At 48.6% G+C, this 23,659-nt stretch overlaps 2 protein-coding genes across 2 annotated transcripts; one reads left to right on the forward strand and one right to left on the reverse strand.

Moving 5' to 3' along the window:
* Positions 1-3,719: 3,719 nt before the first annotated feature.
* On the reverse strand, positions 3,720-4,736 carry LOC119378130 (serine/threonine-protein kinase VRK1). The gene has a single exon (XM_037647374.1). It carries the CDS (start codon positions 4,734-4,736, stop codon positions 3,720-3,722), a length of 1,017 nt encoding a protein of 338 aa, XP_037503302.1.
* Positions 4,737-17,176: 12,440 nt separating this feature from the next.
* LOC119378129 (histone H2A-beta, sperm) lies at positions 17,177-17,690 on the forward strand. Its single transcript, XM_037647372.2, has one exon. The coding sequence runs from the start codon at positions 17,197-17,199 to the stop codon at positions 17,629-17,631; it is 435 nt and encodes a 144-aa protein (XP_037503300.1). The 5' UTR covers positions 17,177-17,196; the 3' UTR covers positions 17,632-17,690.
* The last annotated feature ends 5,969 nt before the right edge of the window (positions 17,691-23,659 follow it).

Consider the following 23,659-nt stretch of genomic DNA (forward strand, 5'->3'; position numbering starts at 1 on the left):
GACAAACACGTTCCAAAATGACGTTTTCTACAAAGCAGTCGAGTCTTTGACCGAAATATCTTGATAATACCCATCGTATAGCACTCCGAACAACGCACGAAGTGGCCCAAGGGGTTAATAAGCAGCCGTGCCGGCAGTTCGTGCGCAATCGCTGGGACCCGAGTTCGAATCACGCGAACGCTGTGGCATTTTTTTCCAGTTTCGCAGACGATCTAGTTGCTTGTTTTGGTTTCGCTTCTGGAAATACAGCCAGTAAACTCCACACATTTCATTATTTCTTATCACTGTGCCTAGTATTTATTGAACGAGAAAGAGGGGAACCGTGGGGCCCGCTTTTACTTAATGGCAACCATTAAACGACAACATGCAATGAAGCCAAGGAAAGCCTGACGACAGTTATTAATAATATAATGGAGCGTTTCATATAAGCCCTACTAATAAACACAGACGCCAGCAATATGGGGATAAGCGCAAAGCTTGCACGGCCGAATCGTCGCATTCTTTCTGCGTGAGCAGCGCTCTCTTCTGCGATTAGTGCGGGTCCTCTTGACTGCATTTACTTCCCCTACGGAAAAGATCTACTCTGTCGACTTACTGGCAGAGAACAACGGCACAGTGATAGTAAGGCTTTAGCCAATCTATATGCACAATCTCATGCCCTCGAGATTGTTGATGCGAAGGAGGCTCAGGCAGCTGGACGACGTAGTTAACGTGCGAACTTTGCTTGACCGCACGGTACGGGCCGTGGTACTTCGAAAGAAATTTCGTTAACTGGCCGGGGTTAGCTGAAAGAATCAAGAACCACACGAATCAGTGGCAGGTATACGACGCTAAAGGCTTCGAGACGTCTAGATGGTGCTTTTGGCACTGCTGGTCAGCAGTGGTGAGAGCTCGGACAATATGGCGAAACTCTTGAACGACTTTAGCAGCTTGGGAAGCTCTCGTCAACTAACTTACTTCAGGGTGGCAAGGAAATATCCTGTGCAGCGTTCAGGGGAGGTCGTGTCCATTTAGAAGGAAATAATGAGATACTAATACAGTCCTCGTCTATGTAGGAGATTTATGGGCGTAGGTCACAAAGCGAAGGACAAGATCCAGTCTCAGAGGTCGGAAGTGGCGTACATTGCCAGAATATCGGCCACTGTTCGAGTTCTATTAGGCCATTCCTTTGAGGATTTTAGGCCGTGGCGATCTTGTGAAAGAAGTTTCATTGCTATAGTCGCTTCGACGGCGTCCGACAGCAATAAACGTCCTCGGTCTCTAAGCTACTCACGTGGTGCGCCGTACCGTATAATGAAGTGGAGTGAAATGAATGAGGCAACATCACTACGTCACTAGCCGATGCAGATGGCAATGATGAAGTCTCTGCGTAGCGTGTGAGGTGACCAATGGCAACAATTGTCCAGCAGTTGCCAGCAGCAGTGATGGGAAGGGGCCCACTCAAATGAACGCCGATGCGATCGAAGGAGCGAGGAGGACCAGCCAACGCTTGTAACGGAGCGAGTAAACGGCAGGGGTGATTCTAACGGCACTGGCACGCGATGCAGGAGCGCCCCTAGTAGCGTACGAAGCGGTACATTCAGCGCCAACAGTAGCGGAGTCGGATGAAGGTGTAACTCTTCAATACTCCGGCATCTGCGCATTGTAGGCCAGCGTGGGATGTGACGCATATGGCTGAACGTAAGTGACGCGGAATGAGAGCCATTTGCATTTATCGGAGAGATAGTCGCGATGATATAAAAATCTCTGGAAAGAAAGAAATCGTGTGCTTGACGGCTCATTTGTCGAGGGACTGCAAGCAACGTTGGTTCAACCAATAGGTCCATAATGGAAGAAGACCAGCGTTCCTTCTGTTGTTCCAGGGGCATATCTGTGACGACGAGTGAGGACGCGTCGTAGAGGGACACGGACGGGGACACACAAGAAGATTTAAAAAGGGGAGACAGCACCCAGTGGGAAAGGCGAGCGGGACCGAATACGATAAGCGCCATCCACTGATGTTGGTCTACATAGCGCTATCAAGGGCTCCCTGCCTCGACGGTCTATAGCGCACAAACGCAAAGGGTGACTTGAGAAGTTATCCTGAGAAGTTATCTGCAAACGGCACCTGAGAAGTTATCTCGGCTATGCCCTACCACTTCGCCGGTGAAGAAGCGAAGAAAGGTGTGTGCACTCAACCATCGAAACCAGTTTGTGGATTGCTCGGAGGGGGGGATTTACAGAATTCCGCTTTCCTGTGGCCGAGTTTATGTAGGGCAGACGGAGCGGCGTATTAATGTCCGTCTAAGTGAGCATCGCAAAAAGGTGCGTAAAGGAGCGGATGGGCATCTCGCGGCGCACTGTCGAGAATGTGGGTGTTAACCATTTCTAGATAACACCGTGGTGTTGTATCGCGACTAGGACATTCACTCCAGGTTTATTGTCGAGGCCGCCGATATGAAGAGGGGTGATTTAATTGCGGTTAGCGCTCCTTCGATTACCTTGACAAGCAAGGAGCGTCACTTTTTGCAATCTGCGCATTGTGCAGTCACATAGTGTGCGCCTTGGCACATCTTTTGCTGATGCTATGTGTGTGATGTGTAATAAGGTTTTCATCACTTAGACCCTTGCTTGCGCATACGCTGTTCACACGTGTTAGCACGAGTAGACTGCGCACTGTGATAGTGTGTTTCTTTTCGAATGTTCTTTTTTTTTGTCGTCTAGTTTTTCTCCCTTTCCTTCCTGATGGTTACACCTATATATTTGGTGTCACCTCCCATTAAAATTTCAGTTAAAAGCAGTGCTTGTCCTGTGTTCTTCGTTGTCCTACGTGTTTTTCGCGCTTACAGAAGTTATGGGTGACTTCAGGTTCGGACATATCGCCGGCTCTACCGACAAACAATTGGTCGACGAAATGACCGAGGCATCCACTATTTCCAACAGCTGTACTTTACCTCATACTTCACTACACACAGACCCCTCGTCACCACGGTCACAAACAGATCCGATAACAAGTCCTGTCCAGCTGCTGGTGCTCAGTGACCACGGTGATGATCATATTGTTGAGAACTGTCAAGAACCCATTCAGCACATGCACATGGTTACGTGAAACGTGCTTGCGTTTTCCGTGATAACGGACAAGTATAAGCACTACATGTCAGCTCACCGCTTCTGGTGTTGGTAATACCCATATCGCTGTTGGAATCGTTACCCAACTGGAAGCAACTAGTTATATAACACATATGCGGATCTTCAAGATATGTGTATGCGTATGAAATGTGTACATATCTCTAGCGTCATTTCGTGACGTTTCGCTCAGTACAAAAATCACGCCACTCACCTTCCCGCCACATGCTTCGCATAACATCGATTCCCATGGTACGTGGGATCTGCCGATTTTTAATGAATAAATTGTATATTATGAATTCTGATAGGCAGTTAAGTTCTCTCTCTTATATGCACCAGATAACAAAAAAGCAGTCTACGGCAGCTAATTCTTTAATAATTATTAACTACAAGAAAACATAGGTCGCATGCATGCAACTTAGCAATACGTGGTATTTATGAGTCTATAGAGGGAAACGCCTTACTACGCATTAACTCCATAGTGAACACCGCTTTCTCCTCGCTCTCTACAGTCATCGTCAGACTGCGTTCGACGGCTTGGTTTGACAACCGGTGAAACGTAGCGGACGTTTTCGGGCCATCCAGTATTGTATCTCCGGTAAAGGGGTACATTGCTATCGAAACCCTATCTGATGCTCATACGCTGTTGCATTGGGGTTGTCCAAGCCCGGGCTTTTGCTGTCCTCACAGAAACCATTCTTTCGAAAGTCTTCAGAGCTTGTCCAACCCGAAAGTGATGACACCACGTTTTTCTTGGGCTCCAGCTCGACGACGCCGTCCAGGCATGAGGCGGACACTGTTACCGCGGGCGTCCAGTGGTCGCTTTTCCGGAGTGGCGTCTTGACTGGCGTCGTGGCGACCTTGGCTGTCTGCAGCTCTTCCGCGTCCATCTCGTTCCCGCTGTCCCCCATGTTGTCCTCGGCGAAGGTGATTTCTTGCAGCCCGTACTTCTTGGGCGAAAACGACTTCCGCCGCTGCGTCCTCGGTGGCATGAAGACTAGCCTGCTGGAGGGCTTGAAACCCGCCGCCTGAATGCTCTTCTCTAAGATCCCTGTCTGCCGTTTGTAATCTTCCGTGTCCTTAAACTTCACGGAATACACGTGCTGCAGGAACTCGGTGATTCCACATGGAATGTCCCCGTGTTGGAAGCATCTGATCATCAGCAGGGGGATGTTTTCCACAATAGCCTTCTTTTGTTGGCTGACGTACTCGGGGTTCTTGAGGTCGTCCTCCCAGAGCAGTTGGCAACAAAGCCACTGGAACACGTTGAATCCCAGCAGGTCCGCGTCACCCCTTCGCGAGTGCGCACCAGTGTGGTTGTGCGGACCCGTGAACTCAATGGTGCCGTCGTGCGCCTTCCTCCAATCGTCCTCGTATTCCTTGCGCTTGCCGTTTTCCGTGCACCGATAGATGAATCCAAAGTCCTGCCGATATAGCTTGTTTTCGTTGTTTTTGCTAAAACAATGTGGCACCCAGGACGCCTTCATATCGGCATAGGTGTGGATGTACTCGTAGCTGTGGAAGCACTCCAAGACGGGCATGATGATGCTGAAAGCGTGCTTCAAAGAAAGCGTCTTGCCCTGCCGGTCGAGGATATTCTGCAGGTATTGTCCGAACCTGTCCATGAGCATGAACCGGTGCTTGACGCTGTTATTTTCGTGGGATACGGACTTTGTAAGCGGGGAAAGTCACGAAGCCGCACCAAGGCGTCGTCTTCTTCTTCTGCTTCTTCCACGGACACCGCTGAGGATATGTCCCACGATATGTACAGCCGCAAAGGAAAAAGATTAGCTGTAGCGACATGTGGTCGGAGAAGCAATATCGCAACATGCTACGCTGTTGTTATCAAGCGCCCCAATAGCGAGAGTACCAAGCACACTCCGTTTTCTAACGCAGGGATGGCCGGCAGAAAGCGACCCATCCTAAAGTCCACATGTCTGATGGCATATCATGCGGTACATTACAGCATAATCAAGGGCTGCCGTGCCTGCGTGCATGGACTTGTATTATTTTGTATTTTGTTTGTTTTATTTTTCTGAGCAGGCTGTGCGGGAATCCGTGTTTTTCAGCACTATTTCGACTAACATTTTCATGATCGAGTTTTCAAAATTAAAGCATTACGATTGGTCGGTGTCTGCCGGCCGATCCCGCTTAGGAAAATGGAATGGGTTTGGCACTTTCGCTATCGGCACTCACGGGAACAGCCGCGCCGCGTGTCGCGATTTCGCCTCACCAGCCGCAAGTCACTTCATTTTCCGTGGCGAATGTGCACAAACGTACAGTCGGTGTCGAAAATTTATAGACCACTATGTCGAAATATACTTTAAATTGCCCAACCAATTTTTTTTCTGTATTCGATCGAGCTGCACTGTAAACTTTGTAAGCGGGTTCAGAACAGGCCGGAAATATGAATTCAACGCTGCCTGCCGAATCAGCGGAAATATTCGTACTTTTCTTGTGCCACGTGGTGTCTGAACTATTGAAGCTGACTGTACGGGAACAATGAGCCATGTGGACAGTAAAATAATTCGTGAGCAGTAGCATGCACGACCGCTGCGAAACCAGACTGTCGTCCTACCGCGGGAAATGCATTCGACTTCGATGTTAAGCGCCAGGCGAGCAGCTTTCTGCCACAGGCTTGGTTTTTGATTTGCTCGCTTTTCTTTCCGTGGCCGCACTGGTGAGCTTCACATATATCCTCGTCTGTTCTGCATGCCTTCTTCCGTTCTCCCACTCAAGCTTGAGAATGGGTATTCGGCTCTCGACTACTCCGTTGGAAGAAATGTTACTCGATGGAGCATATTGTTGAGGGACCCGGTAAAGAAACCAGCATTGCTGAGATTGAAGAAAAGTGACCTTGCCCCTACGCTACAATGTCAAGCACAGAAGGAATGAAAATATACTTAACCTAGCTTAAATAGCGGCCTAATAAAGAACACACGTCGCCGCAAAGCCTTGTCTGGGGGGTTTCATGCATGGCAGAAATACGATGATGAACATGTTATTTCGATAACTTTTTGAAGGCGAAAGCCCTAGATGCCTCATAAAACACGACAATTGGCCGTCGGCTTCGGCGTCCCGCGTCAGCGGCGCAAACACCCGTGATGCAAAAGATCATCAATCATATCGTGATGACGCCACTATATGACGTCAAAATGACGCTACAGCTCGCCATAATTTGTGACGTCATTTGACGTCAATAACGCGACGTAACATAATGACTTCATCACATGAAAGCGTCACTTGGTCGAAGGTGGGCCGCTCACGGAAGCAGTGCCAAACCAGGTGAGCTGCAGTAAGCTTGAAATGCCTTCTATCTCCTATTCTCGCGACAGTGCAAAATCATGTTAGTTACATAAAGCTTTCGGAGGGGGGTGGGTGATCATCACTACGTCGAGTAACAAGAAAAAGAAGATGGCTTTCGCCCTTCGAGTCGTCATTGGCGAATGCATAGCAGACCCTGTGAGCTTTTTGACAGCGAAACCGTTTAAGCTCGGAGAATCACCGTTAGTCGCGAACAAAAGTTATCATCATCATGAACCGGCACGCGCTCTCTTCGTCCTCTTCTTGACCTTCTGCTTTGCTCCTAGGACACGTGCGCCGATTTGTCCGGAGTGGGATGCGATATAACTCTTATGGGCGAGAGAACGAGTACAGGGTGAGAGAGGAAAGAGAGAAAAAGAGAGAGGATCAAAGAAAGAGAGGTAAAAATTACAGAGAGAAAGACATAGAACGAAAGAGGAGTCAGAAAGATAAGAAAGAGAAAGAAACAGATTGACATACGCAACCGCATGCCCATAAAAGCGTGTCCAAATAATAAACGCTGATTATTCCTTGTTCTGCAACTGACACTCTCGTTTCATTGAGTACGGTAGCTCGGCTGCCTAGCTCTACTAAAGTCATCACTGTCCGTTCTTCCATACATATCGGTTTGTTAGCCATCAATGGGGCCTGTAGCGTACAGCTCCACATTCGCGAAATTGGCCGCCCTGCATATACCCCAGAGAGCATATACCCCTATGGATGTACTCACTGTGTAACGTGGTACCGACGGAAAATTGTCGCCTAACAGCGCATGCGCATTAATAAGCCAATCAGTGGCAAGGACTTTCATTAGAGCTTAAGCAGATGTTTAGATCTAAGCGTTCGTTAAGAGGTATCCAGAAAAAAAAAAGATTTGTTCATCTTACGCTCAACAGTCAGCGCAAATTCGCTGATAAAAATTGAAATTCCTACAAGTCGTGAAATACTAAGCAATAAAACTATCTTGAGAACAAAGCTTTGTTTAATAGACCACACGTGTGATGTTAATGGGAACACTTTCGTCGCCTTTGTAGCAGAATAAAAATCAGGTAGGGCAATCACCAAATGCAACTGCTTTAAACACAGCGCGCTTCCATTTCAACGAGAGGACAGTTTATTAAAGGAGGGATCACCGCTCAGAACGGGGTTTAAGAAAGTGACGCTATTAATCGATACGTGCACTGTTTTCTTCATTAAAAAGATAGATTTTTTTCTGTTGCTTCATGACGTTTGGAAATGACGTTCGGTGCTTTAGGTGTCAAAATCACGATGGTATATAGGATGTGCTACAATCCAGACACGTATCACTTTCGTCGAAAGGTTAAAGTGATGTCTCGAAAACAAATTTTCAGAAATGAGCTGCTTTACTTTCTTTACTAATACACTTCTGCTGTATTGAGTTGTGTATTAAGTGAATTCAGCCTTTGTTCCTGCTACATTCAAACTATTTTTCATTGTATAACGTTCATTTTTAACTTAGTTGTTATCATTGTATAAAATATACTTCTTGCGTGCTCTTCTTTCGTTTACATGTATGTATGCATAGCTTAAAAGCACACACGTTTATACCGTCGCTTTTTCCCCTCGAAAGTCGTTTCGCTGTCTTTAATATTTATTTAAGATGCATCTTTCTTCCTGATTCAAAAGTAATGAATTTCATCATGCCCTGCGCGACTTACTTCTGCTTGAAAGAAAGACGGCGAATGGATCAACGGTTGACGGAACCTAATGTGCTTGTTAGTTCTTTAACAGCCCCCTCCCCTCACCTGTTTCCAGATAATGAGACCTGTGAGATGCACGCATAAACAAAGAAAAGTCTGACTTACAAGAACTCTCCCTAGGTACCCTTTTATGTAACCTTTTCTTCATTGCTGTGATTTTTACGAATCCTGTTATCTGTGAAAAAGAGTAGCCGAGTTTATATTAAAGCGCTAAGTTCTCCGAAGCAGCATATAATTAAAAAAAAATCTGGCGTGCATGAAGTCACGCTTACACAAGCTTGTCTATATACGTACCTGCGACTGCGTTGCGCTTTTGGAGCTTTTTAAGAAAACAGCATCTTTTGAACTTGATGTCGCAACGCATTCAAAGTGGATGCTTTGTTCTTCGTAAGACTACTAGAAACAATGCCGTCTCCAAAATAGAGACGATCTTGCCAATGTACTGCAATCCGATTGCTGCAACGGCCGTGTGGAATGTAATTCCTTAGTGCACTTATTACTCGTTTCCGGTGTGCATTTGGCTGATTATGGAACGCCTATGTACTCCCTCTGAAACCGCCTTTGTTTACAGATCGCAACCATTATGCATGGTATTCGTAGTTGTATTTCAGTCATTGACTTGGAAATGAACTAAGCTGTGAGCGTAGACGCATTGAGGCCAAAATGCGGCGTCCATTGTCAAATATACTTTGGTCCTTATCCTCTTAAACTTTTCCGCAATCTCAATGCGACGAGGCGATGCAGTTCAGATGGCCAGCCGGTTTCCATTAATCACAAGAAATGTCGATGTACAAGAAATGCCCCTGGTACGAGGCTTGACGCTCTTTGATGAACGCGTCAGCGGCGGGTCTTCGTGAAGCCCTCTATAATGCAATGATTAAAGAACGCGCCCCTTATTAACCAAAGAAAGCTTGAAGCGCTTGAGTAGCGTCGCGCGAGCGCGTCTCTATTTCATATTTGACGTGTTTCGCGCGCTTTCGGTTTTTCTCGGAGAACGCATGTAGAAATATTTCAGCGCAAAATAAATGGTTGATGCTGAGGTTATTTGAGGCGGCCTGCAGATAAAAGAATATGTTTTACAGATTCAAGCAAGAATTAAAAAATTGACTAAAGAAGGTTAATTATATTAACTAACGCATAGTTATGAAAAAAAAACACGTTGTGAGTACACGCGACTACCACTAATTTACAGCAGGAAGAACATTGCTAGAGCGCATGCTTTTCAAAAAAATCCACAGCACCTCCACGGAGTGACTGATGATGAATGGGGCGAAGCTCCGGAGGAAATCATCGGTAAACCGTGAATACTCCGAGCGAATGTGAAAGCGCGCCAACAGCGAGAGGATTTTATTACAACGGTCCCCCTAGTGTACGTCGCCAGACTAAATCGAACGATTGTCTTCCACCAATGACACGCGCCATGGTTCATCCCGAGCAGACGGGCTTCCGTCTTCGATAAATATCATTTTGAGCACGCAAAAAGGTCGAAATAAGAGCATGATTTCTTCTCCTTTTGCGTCATCTTCAAGAAACAAGTAAGTTGCACTCGCGCGTCGGCGTTCGTGGGTGTTTATTGAAATTTGTTCAACAGAGGACATCTGTCAGCCATCCTGTACATCTGGAATTGCATAGGTAGAAAAGCGAGCGCCACCCACTACTTTTACGAAATAGCGCTTGGAGTAGGCTGAATAAGCTATTCTCTGGTGGAACGCAGCAGATGAGGGGTGTTGGGTATCAGGTGTCTCAGCTTGCGGCTGCATCTGCGCAGAGCTGATAGACGGAGCGGAGAAGGCGACGGTGAGTTAAGGCAAATTTATATACATATAAACAGAGGCGTTACATATTCGGCCCTGGGGCCGACAGCTTATTGGGCTCGCACTGAGGTGCGACGACGGCCCGGGATTTCTTCGGTCGGTGTCCCTCTACCCGCGTAGCTTGGTTCTTTTATAGCCCTGGGATCCCTTGCATCAGCCAGTAGTTCGAAGCCTCCAACGAGGAACCGCCGTTGGTCGCTGGCTGGAATCGGATCCGTGGTTGAGAGGGCTTGCCGAACGTTGCGTGAGGAATTGCCGTCGGTTGCGTCAGACGCATCGCAGGAGTTGCCGGGGGTTGCATGAGACTCCCGCCTTGGTTGGCACCCGTTGCATCAGACACCTCGCTGGTGTTGAGGTTGGTTGCATCAGACAGCGTATCGATGTTGACGCCACTTGCGTCAGATGTTCTACCAACTTGAATGCCTTGCCGAAGCAAGGAAGTTTGGGTTGCGAGCCCTGGCATAACAGGGGTGATAAATGTGCGGCCGTTCCTTATTCGCATGGCCTATCCCACTGCCTAAAAAATTGGGGGACCCTTAAGCTTCGCCTTTAAGAGTTGAACGCGATAGCGAAATCCGGCCCCTAGTGCGCACTTCAACCACTAAGTGCATACTTATTAATGTGTGTTGTCACACACGCGCACACAGACACATACACACGCGCGCGCGCGATGTATCTATAGTAATGGTACAGGTTTCCAATCTAAAGCACTTCCCTGTGCTAGAACAGCAGAACCATATAGGCTCTGCTGTAGTCGAGACATCTTTTCCACAATGCCTCACAGATGGCAGACCATAATCTAATGTTTGCTGCTTGCTTGATATGTTTTCCGCTAGATGGACATAGTTGTCAATTTTTGGCGCTGTTTGAAAGTTCGTCTGTGTATGTTTTTAGCGGCGGTGGGTGCACTATACCGGCTTTGTTCGAAGCATGGCGTCGCGCAAAAAACGTAGTTTGATGGCCTCGCCAATGCGCCTATAAATCGCCGAATGGGCTCATTTTCCTCGTGATACCTGCCGAACAAAATGCGTTAAGGAGACTCCTTCCGCTACATGACATTTATGTAGTGTTTATTTCCGAAGCAATTGCAAGTAACATCGTGGCTTTGTGGTAGGACACCTGCTTGCCACGCAAACGGCCTTGTTCGATCCTCAATGGCACCGAAGATATTTATTGTTTATTTTATTTGCATCTTTCTCGATTTCTCGGTCACGGACGATTTTTCGCTCATAACCAACGAAGCCGTCACCGACGCCGACGGCGATATTTCTGCGAAACGAGCGGTCTAACGCTATTGCGTTAAAGAAAGTTGTAGTTAGGTTGAGTCAACGCCCGTGTATATTCCTCTCTGAGCAGGATGCACGCAGTCATCAGCAGGAGGAATGAATGGGGCGAAAAAAAACATGGCTGATCCCTCTGTCATAGGAATCGGTATAACACGAAAGTAAAACGTGTCTCCACAGACGCAGTTGGGCGTTTGTTGTGCATTGTTTCGCCCCGAGGGCGAAGGAATGAATGCTATAGGTACAAGTTGTAATGTCACGCGAAGAACGGCAAGCAGCTCGAAACTTGCAACACGCTGCTCAAGCAGAATGGACGCACGGAACGAACATACACAGGATGAGCGCGAACTAACAACTGTCACAGCTCGACAGTTAAAGCACGCTGGTCAAATACAAAGGAGGACGCAGAAACGAACGCACAAGTATACACAGGATGAGCGCGAACTGTGACAGTTGTACTTTATTTGTTTGTGAGCAGCGCTCTCCTTTCGCAAAACCGGCCGCTGCAGTGAGCGAAGTGACCCTCGTGCTCTCTGTAACTTCAACGCAAACTTGCGCTGAGAGCGCAACGCGTACAAAGGCGTACGAGCGAGCGCAAGGCGTACGAGCGACCACGCCCTGTAGAGGCGTACGCTCATCTCAACGCGTGGGGCGACGACCTTTATAGCGCGCCCTTCGAGCTCTGTGTACCGCCACCGGCAAATGGTGTATATACATAGCACGCATTAGTATGACCATAAACGTGCCGAAAAACTTTTTCTTTTAGTTTTTGTTTTGCCATATGTTAGTCTGTATATTTTACAACGTCATATCCGTGACGGAAATGCGTCAGTGGAGCCGTAGTGGACCCCGGCATAAAACACTTTCGTTTTAAAAAGATGAATGCGGGATCAGACATCGCACGTCTATTGTAAAGCTGGTGTTGTGTACCCTGTGCATCGTGCCGTTCTTGTGCGGTGCTTAAAAAAATATTCGGTTGACAGAATACTTTCGTGTTTTACCAGGCTCCTCCTGCACACGCTTGCCAATGCACTTGAAGGGAAGCAATAGCGACGCCGGTGGGCTTTGCGCAGAGAAACCAAATAGTTGGGGACCATGGTAGAGGCCCACAAGATTAAGTGAATGGCACGTGTGCTAACCACCCATCCATACGCGTGCGCAGAGTTCGCCATGAAGGGGGGGGGGGATATGGCACAGCAGCCCCCCCCCCCCCCACCAATGGGGCGAGCACGAAAGAAAACAAGGTTCGCAATAGATACAAACATGACAATGAAGCCATGACACCTATCTCACAAAGGCCTGCCTTTGGTCCCCGGATTTCATGGGACAAAAGTAGGAGGTAAATAGTTCCTCAAATGCAACATCAGGGGTTCTCGGCCGCCATTATTGTAAAGAAAAATCCATGGCCATAACCATGTTTCCTGAACGGGCGCAAGGCGACGGTCAAGATCGACGGGGCTCTGCCGCGAACGGTTGGCATGGGGGGTGCGGGTACGCCGCAGGGCTCTGTGCTTTCCCCCATGCTTTTCAACCTCGTCATGATCGGGCTACCGGAGCGTCTTGACGCGATCGAGGGTATCAATCACACGATCTATGCAGACGACGTGACCGTGTGGACGACGGAGAATACGAGCGTCGGCGAAATGCAAGAAAGACTACAGCGGGCTGTCCGGAAGGTGGAGCGGCACCTCGAAGACACGGGGCTCGTCTGCTCTCCAGATAAATCGGAAATCCTGCTGCATAGACCGCGCAAGAAAGGACCTCACCCGCAGGCTGTAGTGGACGCCCGTCGTTTGGGAATCCACGTCACGACGAAGGAGGGGACCCGAATACCGATGGTGTCCAAAATACGAGTGCTCGGCCTGTGGCTGGAAGAGAACGGTGCCAACCGCGAGCTGGTTGCGCGACTTCAGAAGAAAGTGGCCGCCGCCACGCACCTTGTGCGACGGGTAGCGAAAAAGAGGAAAGGGCTGAAGGAACACAACGTGACAAAGCTGCTACATGCGTACGCGCTGAGCCACATAGCGTACGTCGCCGCGTACGCCGACTGGAACAGGAGCGAAACCGACAAGCTGAACGTGGCGATTCGCAAGGCCTTCAAGACAGCCCTGGGTGTGCCCCAGTACACGGAAACCCATAGGCTCCTCGAGCTGGGCGTGCACAACACGCTCGACGAGATCGCCGAGGCGCAGAGAATCGCGCAGCTCGAGAGGCTGTCGGGCACCAGAACGGGAAGACGCATTCTGGACCAGCTCGGGATTCGTTATCACGAGGCGCGGGGACTAAAGGAAGCATTGCTACCAGAAGTCAGGGATGCTATACTGACAGAAAACATCCCCAGGAACATGCACCCCGTGCACGACTTGCAACGCCGAAAACGCAGAGCGATAGCGATCCTGAAGCAGCACGGAAGACGAGAGGGCGTTCTCTTAGTCGATGCGGCCAGGTATCCACGGCACTCCGGTGACGGCAACGGGGAACAACCACAACCACCGCCGCTCCAACAGAACGTGCGAGACGAACTGGGGGCGCCACCACCATCACCGTTACTACTGCTACGACAACAACGGCAACAGCGCCAGCGGCAACATCAAAGACAAGGCCAGCCAACAGCGGCGGTACCTGCTTTCTCCATGGCGGTCGTGGATACGAAGGAAAAGGTCCGGGTCACGGCATCTGCGAGGCTGCGGTCGGCCGAAGCTGCGGAAGAGATGGCCATAGCCCTCGCGGTACTCCATGGAGGTGCGGAAGACACGTTGATTATCAGCGATTCAAAATCAGCGACTCGCAACTACACCAAAGGCTGGGTGTCCGAGGAGGTGGCTCGCATGCTAAACGCCAGGGCTGGGGACTTCAGGTCAGGCACGATTACGGACAAAGCCCTCAAGTGGTTCCCCGCGCACATGCAGCTATCTACACCAGCAGCCGTAAAAGCAACCGCAGCAATGCCAACGGCCAAAGACCCACCGGCACCCTGCCCAACCACAATGAGCGCGCCCACCTCGTCGCGAGGCAACTTACCCACCGCGACGCGGTCACCCAGGGAGCAGGCGCCGCCATTGTGTTGAGGGACTCCGGTGGAGGAACGGCGGTGGAGGCCACCGGCTCCGGCGCCGCCGCTATTGACACCACCACCACCTCCGTTGTTGCGGCAACCGAAGTCGTGGCGCAAGGAGCAAGGGACCAGATATACGCTGACTGCTATGCCGAAGAGTTCCCGGCCACGTACCACGAGGTGCTTGGGCACTATAGGAAAGACCGCAAGATATATTCGGAACCCCACGTGCGTCTGGACAGGTCGCAGGCGGTTGACCTGAGGCGGCTGCAGACGGGTACTTTCACCAACCCCTACCACCTGCACCTCCTGTGGCCCGCGCTGCACCCATCGCCTGGCTGCCCGTGGTGCGAGCACGGACGGGCCGATATGGCCCATGTACTTTGGGAATGCGACAGAAATGACGATACACTACGAGGAAAGATGAGGACACCTGAAAAACCCTCTGAAGCGAGGGCCTTGCTGAGCGATGGCGAACCGCCCTTCTCAGCGAGGCCCCCGAAGACCAGGAGTGGGCCGTCCAGCGGGCCAGGGCCGTCGCCGAGGACCTCGAAAGATGTTCCTCGAATGGTGAATCCCTGGCAGCCTAGCCCCGGGCACAATATCAACCGTTGGGCAAATAAAGTTTATTCAACTCATAACCATGTACATTAAGTAATCACGGGACGGGTCCAACTGAGTAAAGATGGATGGATGGTTGGATGCTATGAGCGTCCCCTTTATAATGGGGCGGTGACATGTGCGCCACCAGCATGGAAAAGAAGAGAAACATATTTTTAAACCGGCCTAATGCCGTGTCTACTTCGATTAAATCGATCTTACTGTATAAAACAAAAACAAATTCACAGCCCAGATCTCCGCCTCATACGCAGAATGACCTTGTTTCCCCACTCTTTATTTTTGTCCTTTCTGTCCACTTAATTCTATCGCGGTCATGTTCAGCTTTTCATTGCTGTCTCTAAAACTCAAGGCTTCATGTAGGCTCGTGCCCAAACACACCTGGGTGGATATCGTTACATTCAATCTGGACATGCTCTGTCGTTTCCTTACCTTCCCCACAACGTGAATTTTTCTTCTTTACTAAATCTCGCTTTATAACTTCGCTTTCTAAGGCAACCAGACCTCGCTTCAAAAAGTGAAGCGCTAAGCGGTATGGGGCTGACTTGCCCCTCCCTTTGGAGGAATGGCGGCCGTTTTTTGGTCACGCATACCTTGAGCGTAGCTTGTCACAGTACCTGCCATAGTAGTTTTGCAGGTGGGATGTCGTTGTGCGAATCTCGAGGATACGTGTTTCGAATGCGGCCACGGCAGCTGCATTCCCATGGGGTCGAAATGTAAGAACACCCACGAGCTTAAATTTAGGTGCGCGAGATTGTAAAAGATTAAGCCACAGTCCTCCACTTTGGCCTGCCCCATAATCATGCCGTGGTTTTGGAACGTAAAACCCCATAAATTAATTTTTCACAGAGGTGAGCGCGAGTACTGGTCATTACTGTTTGCATACGCTCGCTACCAATACTTGCCGCCAACTTTTTTCACGCATGTTTCGAACTTTCCCATTCGCTATATGCACTAAAATGTTCTTTCAAAATTAACATTACCTTATTGCAGACAGGTTATATGTCTACGTGTTTCATGCTCGAACGACCGACAACTGATCGAACACATGGCGCTTAGTTTCCCAGCGAAAGTTGTGGCAGAAGGGCCGGCCACTTATCGCACTTTGAAGATCGTCGCACAACCAGCGTGACTCGGCTCAATATGACGCAACCAGACGGTCACGTGAAAGCGGTTCATTCGATAAAACCCATGAAGCTTCGGCTGCGAGGGTTCATTCGCAGCAGTGGACGTTCCCAGGACTGTTTCTGCGGCAGGCAGCTTTTCACAAGTGAGTGTCTTTATACATTCGAAGTGTACGGCGCTTAACCTTTGCTTTGTTAAAGGAGTACTGACACAAATCTTCAAAGGCGAGATTACTTTGGGGATAGATTTGTGTGGACGCGCACGCATCATGTGAGAAATATCAGTGGCTCATGTAGACTAGAACATGTTTAAAACCTATTTTGAAGTGCGTGTCTCGCAACTGTACGCAAAACGCCCCACTTCACGACACCAACTTGGTTTTAACGTAAACAACCGCCTGCATCACGCGTTTGTGTTGGCTGCCTTGTTCCTTGCGAGCGCGCTCTCCTAGCAGACCTTTTCGACGTAAAGAGGGGCGCCGCCTTTATGGGTGTGCACGGGAGTACAAAAGCTGACGTCCTTACCTCGCCAGAGCATTTTCGGGGGGTCACGCATATTTACAACATCCCAGATTTTTACAACGCTCAGGAAGCTTTCGTCGAAAAGAGTTGTCAACGCGGTGCTCATAATGTGTTCGCAGCTTTGTGTGCTCACGTAGCCAGCTATGTTTACGTGACAGCCACTCTGTGTTCCGCTTCACTCGGCGTTCTCTGAAACTGCGACTGGGCGCATCGCAGTTATGTGAAACCCTCTCCAAATAATTAACCCTCGCGCGCTCCAGGAAATGGGGTATCTCGCCGCGATAAGTGGGTTGTTAGCAACTTATTGCAACAGAAAACTGAATTTTTTGTGTCGGCACTTCTTTACTTACGTGACTGTTTAACGTTCTCGGAAATAATTGACACCCTTTGTTTTCGCATAACTATTTCACTTTCACCTGAATGTGGCTGGTTTCGGCTAATCGCAAGAACTGCCATTACTTGCAAGCTTTTCTTTCGAAACTCGTTTCCGACACGCCAGGTTGGATTGTTGGCATTTGGATAGCGTCGACGTACACTTTGGTGTTGTCGCGCCGAGTCCTCAGTGGTTGCGTGAAAAAGTGTTGCGCACTATACGTGGCGTGCCCTTATAGCTTTACGACTTTCCGCTTCTTTCAGGCCATTTGTTCCAGAATGTCCGGTCGGGCACCAGCAGGGAAAGCGTCGAAGAACACGAAGGGCAAGTCTCGTTCCTCGCGGGCGGGACTTCAGTTTCCCGTGGGGCGCATTCACCGGTTGCTGAGCAAGGGCAACTACGCCGATCGAATCGGGGCCGGTGCCCCGGTTTACATGGCAGCCGTTCTGGAATACCTGACAGCCGAGGTGCTAGAGCTGGCGGGGAACGCCGCTCGCGACAACCACAAGACCCGCATCACTCCCAGACATTTGCAGCTGGCTGTTCGCAACGACGAGGAGCTGAGCAAGCTGCTCTCGGGTGTCACCATATCCGAGGGCGGCGTGCTGCCCAACATTCCGCAGGAGCTGCTGCCGAAAAAGAGCGGCGGGAGTCAGCCATCTCAGGTCGGCCACAAAGGAGGTGACGGGGCCGGTTCAAGTCAGGCCTACTAACCTCATCGGACGCTCCGTTTAACGGCACCGGTGTTTAATAAAATAAATTGCTTTTCCTATACTAATGTTTAATTTGTCAATTTTGCATTCGTCGAATTGGGAGCGCACGGTGGTGATTTACTTTTTTTTTATTCCCCAATAGTCTAGTATTTTCTTTTTACCGCGAATGCTCGCGCCTTGTGTTAGATGCTCAAATATTGATTGCTGGCATGCGCCTTTGAAATCGCAATCGGCACAATCTTGAGCGTGAACATGGTATCGACTCTTCAATTTGCAGTACTGCGATAGCAAGCGAGCTGAACGGTAGATATCATTGCGCATGACAGGCGAGACTAGTACGTAATCGTGGAGTGTTCGCCAGTTATCTGCCCTCGGCTTTCTTCAGTGCAGGTCGCATCGATGTGGAAAAATTCTCGCGGCCCGTACGCTGAGATTTAGGCGCGCGCTAAAGAACCCCACATGGTCGAAATTTCCGGTGCCCTCCACTACAGCGTCTCTCATAATAATACCGTGGCTTTTGGACTTCAAACCCCGACAATTATTATTAGTGCGGGCCGTAATTAGCTCATCACTACGCGGCCTATACCCGGCAATTCCGGACATCGCTTTTTAATTCAGTTTTTTCGCACTACATGGCATACGTACCGGACCTTCAAGGTTCAAAATTTGCGCGATGAAGTGCGTAGTGTAACTGACAAAAAGGCTGATAACGCTTCCTGCTTTCACCGCGAAGCACTGACGCCAAACAGGTGGATAACCGCAATGCACACGAAGAGCGACAGGCGGCTCGACGGTGAATCAGCAGTTTAGTTGCAAATGATGGGCGTATACAACTGGCTCGGTTGAGCCAGGGCCTGGAAACTTCGGCTTGTTTCGGTATTGGAAATAAAGCGTCCCCATGACGCTGGTAGCCAAGCGAAAATTCCGTCAACTTTGCACATGCGATTTCATATATATTCAAACTGCGTACTAAAGTAAAGGGATGCTGTAATGAGGTGTAAAAACAAAAGGAGTGTTTGGCTATTTTCTTTCATTACCATCCTATATCCTTTAGTCTTCCTTCGTTGAGCCATCGGGAGGCGCTTTCGTTCCTATCGTTTCTGTTGCCATTCTCTTCGATTGCTCCTGCCCCTTCGTTGTCTGCACGTGGACAATTTTTATACGATAGCGTTAAAGAGCTCGTTTCGCAGAAACACCGGTCCCGGGCTTGGCATCTTGGTTGTGAGCGAAAGCTCGAGGTAGCTGCAAATAAATGATGAACAATCTCCGGTTCGAGTGGGACCGGGCTTTCGAACCTGCGACCCCTTCCTCCGTGGCGCGATGCGTTTAGCCGCTCGGCCACCTGGCATACTTCCTCCAGCATACTAACGGCGCGCTATTTATATACACTATTTAGCTAGAGTGTACTAGAACAGTGGAGTCAGCACCAATGTACAGAAAGTGGCCCAAACTGGGTCAACCCACCTGCGGCGCTGCGGTCGGTAGTCTGCAACGTGTCGTCGTTTAAGAGTTCCGCGCGGCTCCGCCAAAGTGGTGCAGGGGTAGAATGCCCGCTTCTACGAACGCTTCTCCTCTCTCCAAAAGTTGGATGATGGGTCCGACGACGGGTGCCAGCTACCAGTGTCGAGACCCGCCGGACCCGAGTCCTAACAGTAGGCAGCGGCGCCATCGATAAGCCACCTGTCCCAGCCGTAACAGCTTGGGCCTTGAGGAATGATACGTGTAGTGGTTTGTGGCTGTTATCGGGCTAGAGCGGTATGGGGAACTTAGTATATGAAATCCCTTTTCCGATGTTACAAAATATTTTTTGAGACGTTCTGAAATGTTGAACTCCACGTGATCTGAATATCGTCTGGTGTTGTTGTGGACGGGGCACTCAGGGCAATACATGCACTCACAATCAGCATCGAAGATCATTTGTGCATCTATAAACATTCCTATAATGGATATGACCTCATTGTGACAGTTGCCCTGTAGTTCGCCTTGCATGTGCTCAGCACCAGCCATGTTAGCTGTGCAGGTAAGCTGCCGTACTGTTAACCTCGAGGACTCAGCACGACTAGTTGAACGCGTTTCTTGCCGCCCTGTCAAGAGAGTTTATGTTGGTAGTGTGAGGACGTCCATATAAACTGCAAGGCGATGAATCTTATTTTTATGTTCAGTCTGATTAATCACGGTATCTCCAGCCGCCATGGTGGTACGGTGGTTACCGTGCTCGGCTGCTGACCCGCAGGTCGCGGTTTTGCTCCAAGCCGCGGTTTTCCCTGATGTGGTAGTGTTGAAATGCGCTTGATTCACTGTACAGCTCCGTTGGTGCGTTAGCTGTCATCGTCTGCCGGCAGAATGTTTGTTGGCGTCTTGCATTTTTACACATTTATTTCGTTCTGACAGCGCATTTTATTTAATTCTTTTTTTATTAAATGTGTGTAAGGAGAGGTTGGTGCCTGTACATGGCTCCGGCTACTCCTCTTCCCTTACTTATTACCTTCCGTCACGAGCTTATAAAGAAAAGTAGAGTATTGTAAAACTCACTCACGGCAATGTCCTTTGAAAAGAAATCTTCTCACGCCATTCATAATGTCCATGTGTCGACAATGTTCACACACAAGAAACGTTCGCACTTTGCCGAAGAGTTCCTCTCACAGTCCTTTGTGTAATGCGATTCCACAACAGTCACTGGGCCCTTGCGCGCTCTTTAAACACAGCTGTCTTGAATCACAAGAGCAACGCGAAACATGTGACCTGAAGTATGTCAATGGGAAGAATATTTACAAATGTGAATCAGTATCTTTTTGATATTTCCGACTCTTCTAAAAACTGTACTAGGGCGCGTGCAGCAATGTTTTGAAAGGTTTTTCGTTGGCCATGGACCCAAAACTTTCGCTAAAGACAGCGGCCGTCTATCCAGTCTGTTTAGTTTTCCTAAGCATTTTTTTAGGGGAACAGCGTAATTTTGCAGTGTAGAAGGAGGTGTTCTATGTCTTCTCTTCACATGTACATGTAGCGCAGTTAGTTTTTCTTATCCTATGTAGGGAGCTCTTAGTGTAGGCAGTGCCTAGACGAAGTCTGTGAATTAATGTTTCTACAGAACGGCTAATTTTAATCGGAGTTTGATATTTCATTCCAGGATCGATTGTATATAATTGAGAGTTTTGAGCTCCGTTCGCGAACCAAGTTTCTTTGGACAATCGACCACATATTTTTTTATTCTGTGCGAAATAAAGTTCGCGTTTACTGCCTAAGCCGTCAGCACCTCGGTGTTTTCGTCCTTGCCAGTGAAGCAGTTCTGCCTGGACCTCACGCTGGATACGATTATGTGGTGATCGCAACACTCGTGCACAAGTGCCTGCAGGGATGCCATCTAGGCACACTTATGGCGGTTTTCGATTTGTTCTAAATGCGTAAGTTATTTCTAGAGTTGGCACGACGTTTCCATTTGTCCCTGAAAAAAGAGGACTCCGTCGGAGTCATCTTGTCATTTGTCCCTGGGTGCATGACTCCATCTGAGGTTCACTCTAGGAGGATGTGCCGCATCTTACGAGCAGAATGGTGGCAGCAAATAAGGTTCTGCAAGGATCTTCGTATAGCCTGAGGAACCCAGAGTTCCGAAGCTCAGCATCGGCGCCACCTAAGGGAGTGGACTAAAGTGTCACACCTAGCTACGAAATTCCTGTGGAATTAAGTTCGTCCCACTCTGCCGAAGAAGGAAAAAGGGAAGGGAACCGGGAAAGTGACCATCATCGGCGACCAAGCTTACCAGATGAGTTCCAACGGGTCCTTGAACTAGGGCCTAAGTTCTACCTCGAGCTGCGTCTAAAGCAACCGGACAAGGTCATCTTAGCCAGGACCGGGGCTCACCAAGCAGAAGTGGACAGACCACGGTGCGTTTCAGAGTTCGTGGATGTCTTCGAGAAGCCGTCAAGGGATTCAAGAATTTCAAGACGAGTAGGACCTTTAATTAAATTCTGTGCCAACGTATTCTTGAGTCTGACAGAGAAGGGCATTTTGTAACTTTACCGGAACACATGTTTCTAGAAAAAGCAGCCTCAGCAATCGTTAAGAATCTTCGCGAAGTTTCCGCTCATCCGGTTAAGATTAAATTGCGGCTGTTGGTTTGTTGAATAAGGCTGGCTTAACAAAAGTCGCAAACTGTGTCAGGCGAGAAAAAAGACTTCTTCTGCATGCCTTCTTTAGTGTAAATTAAGACACATAAGCAAGGGTATCCTTTTAGGACCATCGTCTCGGAAAGAAATTCCTGGTCATGTGTCGTTTCAGAGTACCTGCAGACACACCTCGCACAGCTTAAGTTGGAAGACCCTTTCTTTGTCTCCAGCTCTAAGCTCATAGTGCAGTTTTTAGAGCAAAATACCTACGGGGGCTGCTAAGGCTTTAGTATAGACATAGAAGTTCTGTATTATTCCTTGCCGCATGCACAGCTATTAAAATTCCGGAAGAACTGCATCCAGGGACAAAAGAATGAGTTAGGCTTCGTCGATAGTCGCAAAATTTCGGTCGCTAGCTCACTAAAGCTTCTGGAATTTTACTTCAATTCCACGTCCGTTGAGTGACAAGGAAATATAGTTATCTTAATAGCAGGAGCTTGAATAGGTTCCTGCGTAGCGCCTGCATTGATCAACATCTTTCTAATTTTCGTTGATCGTAAAATTAAATGTAACGTGGGTGACATAGCTTCGCACATTTCCCCCTCTATATATATGATTATTTGGTTTTCGTCAGCAGGCATAACTTCCAGAGATCCATTGTCGACGTTGTGAAGGTGTTTAAGGAACAGGGACAAGGTCTTAGGTTTACCTCTGAAGTTCCAGAGAAGGAAGAGTTGCTGTTCCTAGACCTTAGGCTCTCCTTCAAAGCAGATCATGTTTGATGGTACTGTCAACCGAGGTCAAAGAAGTTTCTTCTTGACTTCAGGTCAGGGAACTCCAAACTGAATAAACAAGGTATCGCAACTTCCGCCGCCCCAACAAGTGCTACCCCCATCTTATCACTGACAGCGTTAAAAATCAGTTGGCGAGGCGGCGGGAAGCCGGTTATCCTAATTCTCTTATTTCTATGACCTGCGATAAGTTGCTTCGGGAAATCAAGGGGCAGCCCTCACTAATGCGCGGTGGAGAAGATTATAGCCGTTTTGTCGGTATCCCATATGTTCATTCCTTTTCACACAGATTAAATAAAGTCGCATCGTATTTTATGATAAACGTCGGATGTTCGAGTAAAACCAAGCTGAATGGAATTTGTCAGGCACTAAATAGGCGCATAGACAGAAGAGAGAGTAGAACAGATCACTAATGCAGTATGAAACATGCTTTGAAGTTTGTTCCTTGCATCCACAACGTTGTGTATTCCTTTTTCATGCAGCCTTCAGTACATAGGTCAGACCGGGCGGTGTTTGAATATTCGGTTGAGGGAGCACCACAGTTCATTGAAAGGCTTTGCGCATTCGCATTTGTATATGCATTGTCGCTATTGTGAGTGCCACCCTCTTTTTGATAAAATAAATATGCTATTCAGGCACCCAGACAAACTATCAAGAGAGATTACGTAGGCGTTCTTTATAAATAAGAACGGGTCTCAATGTGTCAGCCAGCCATCCATTGTCTTACTGGATAACGAAGTTTCCGTATTAGATAGTGGATGAGGATATTATGTTACCTCGTGTCTGGTTTTCGGTTCTTGGTTACGTTTTATTTTTTTATTTTTGCATTTTTTCGCGTTCTATAGATCTACTTGACAATGCTTAGGTGCGCAGTGTACTTTTTAGTCGAATGGCCAAGGCCGGGTTAGTCACGAGGTGTTCTGTTCGCCTTTTATATATGTTATCGTTTTCTTAAATAAAAATTCAGTTGAAATTCAGCGCTGTGCCGTGTGCACTTCTCTTCTTCGTCTGTGTTTTTCGCGCTGTTAGCCACGATGAAAACATGTGAGCTAATCCCGGAGGTACTGACATAACTGGTCGAGCCACAGCTGAAACAAAGCAAAGTTTCCCTATCTTGTGCATCGGCCAAGCTTG

Source organism: Rhipicephalus sanguineus, unplaced genomic scaffold (genome assembly GCF_013339695.2).
Source record: "Rhipicephalus sanguineus isolate Rsan-2018 unplaced genomic scaffold, BIME_Rsan_1.4 Seq7007, whole genome shotgun sequence".
NCBI lineage: Eukaryota > Metazoa > Arthropoda > Arachnida > Ixodida > Ixodidae > Rhipicephalus > Rhipicephalus sanguineus.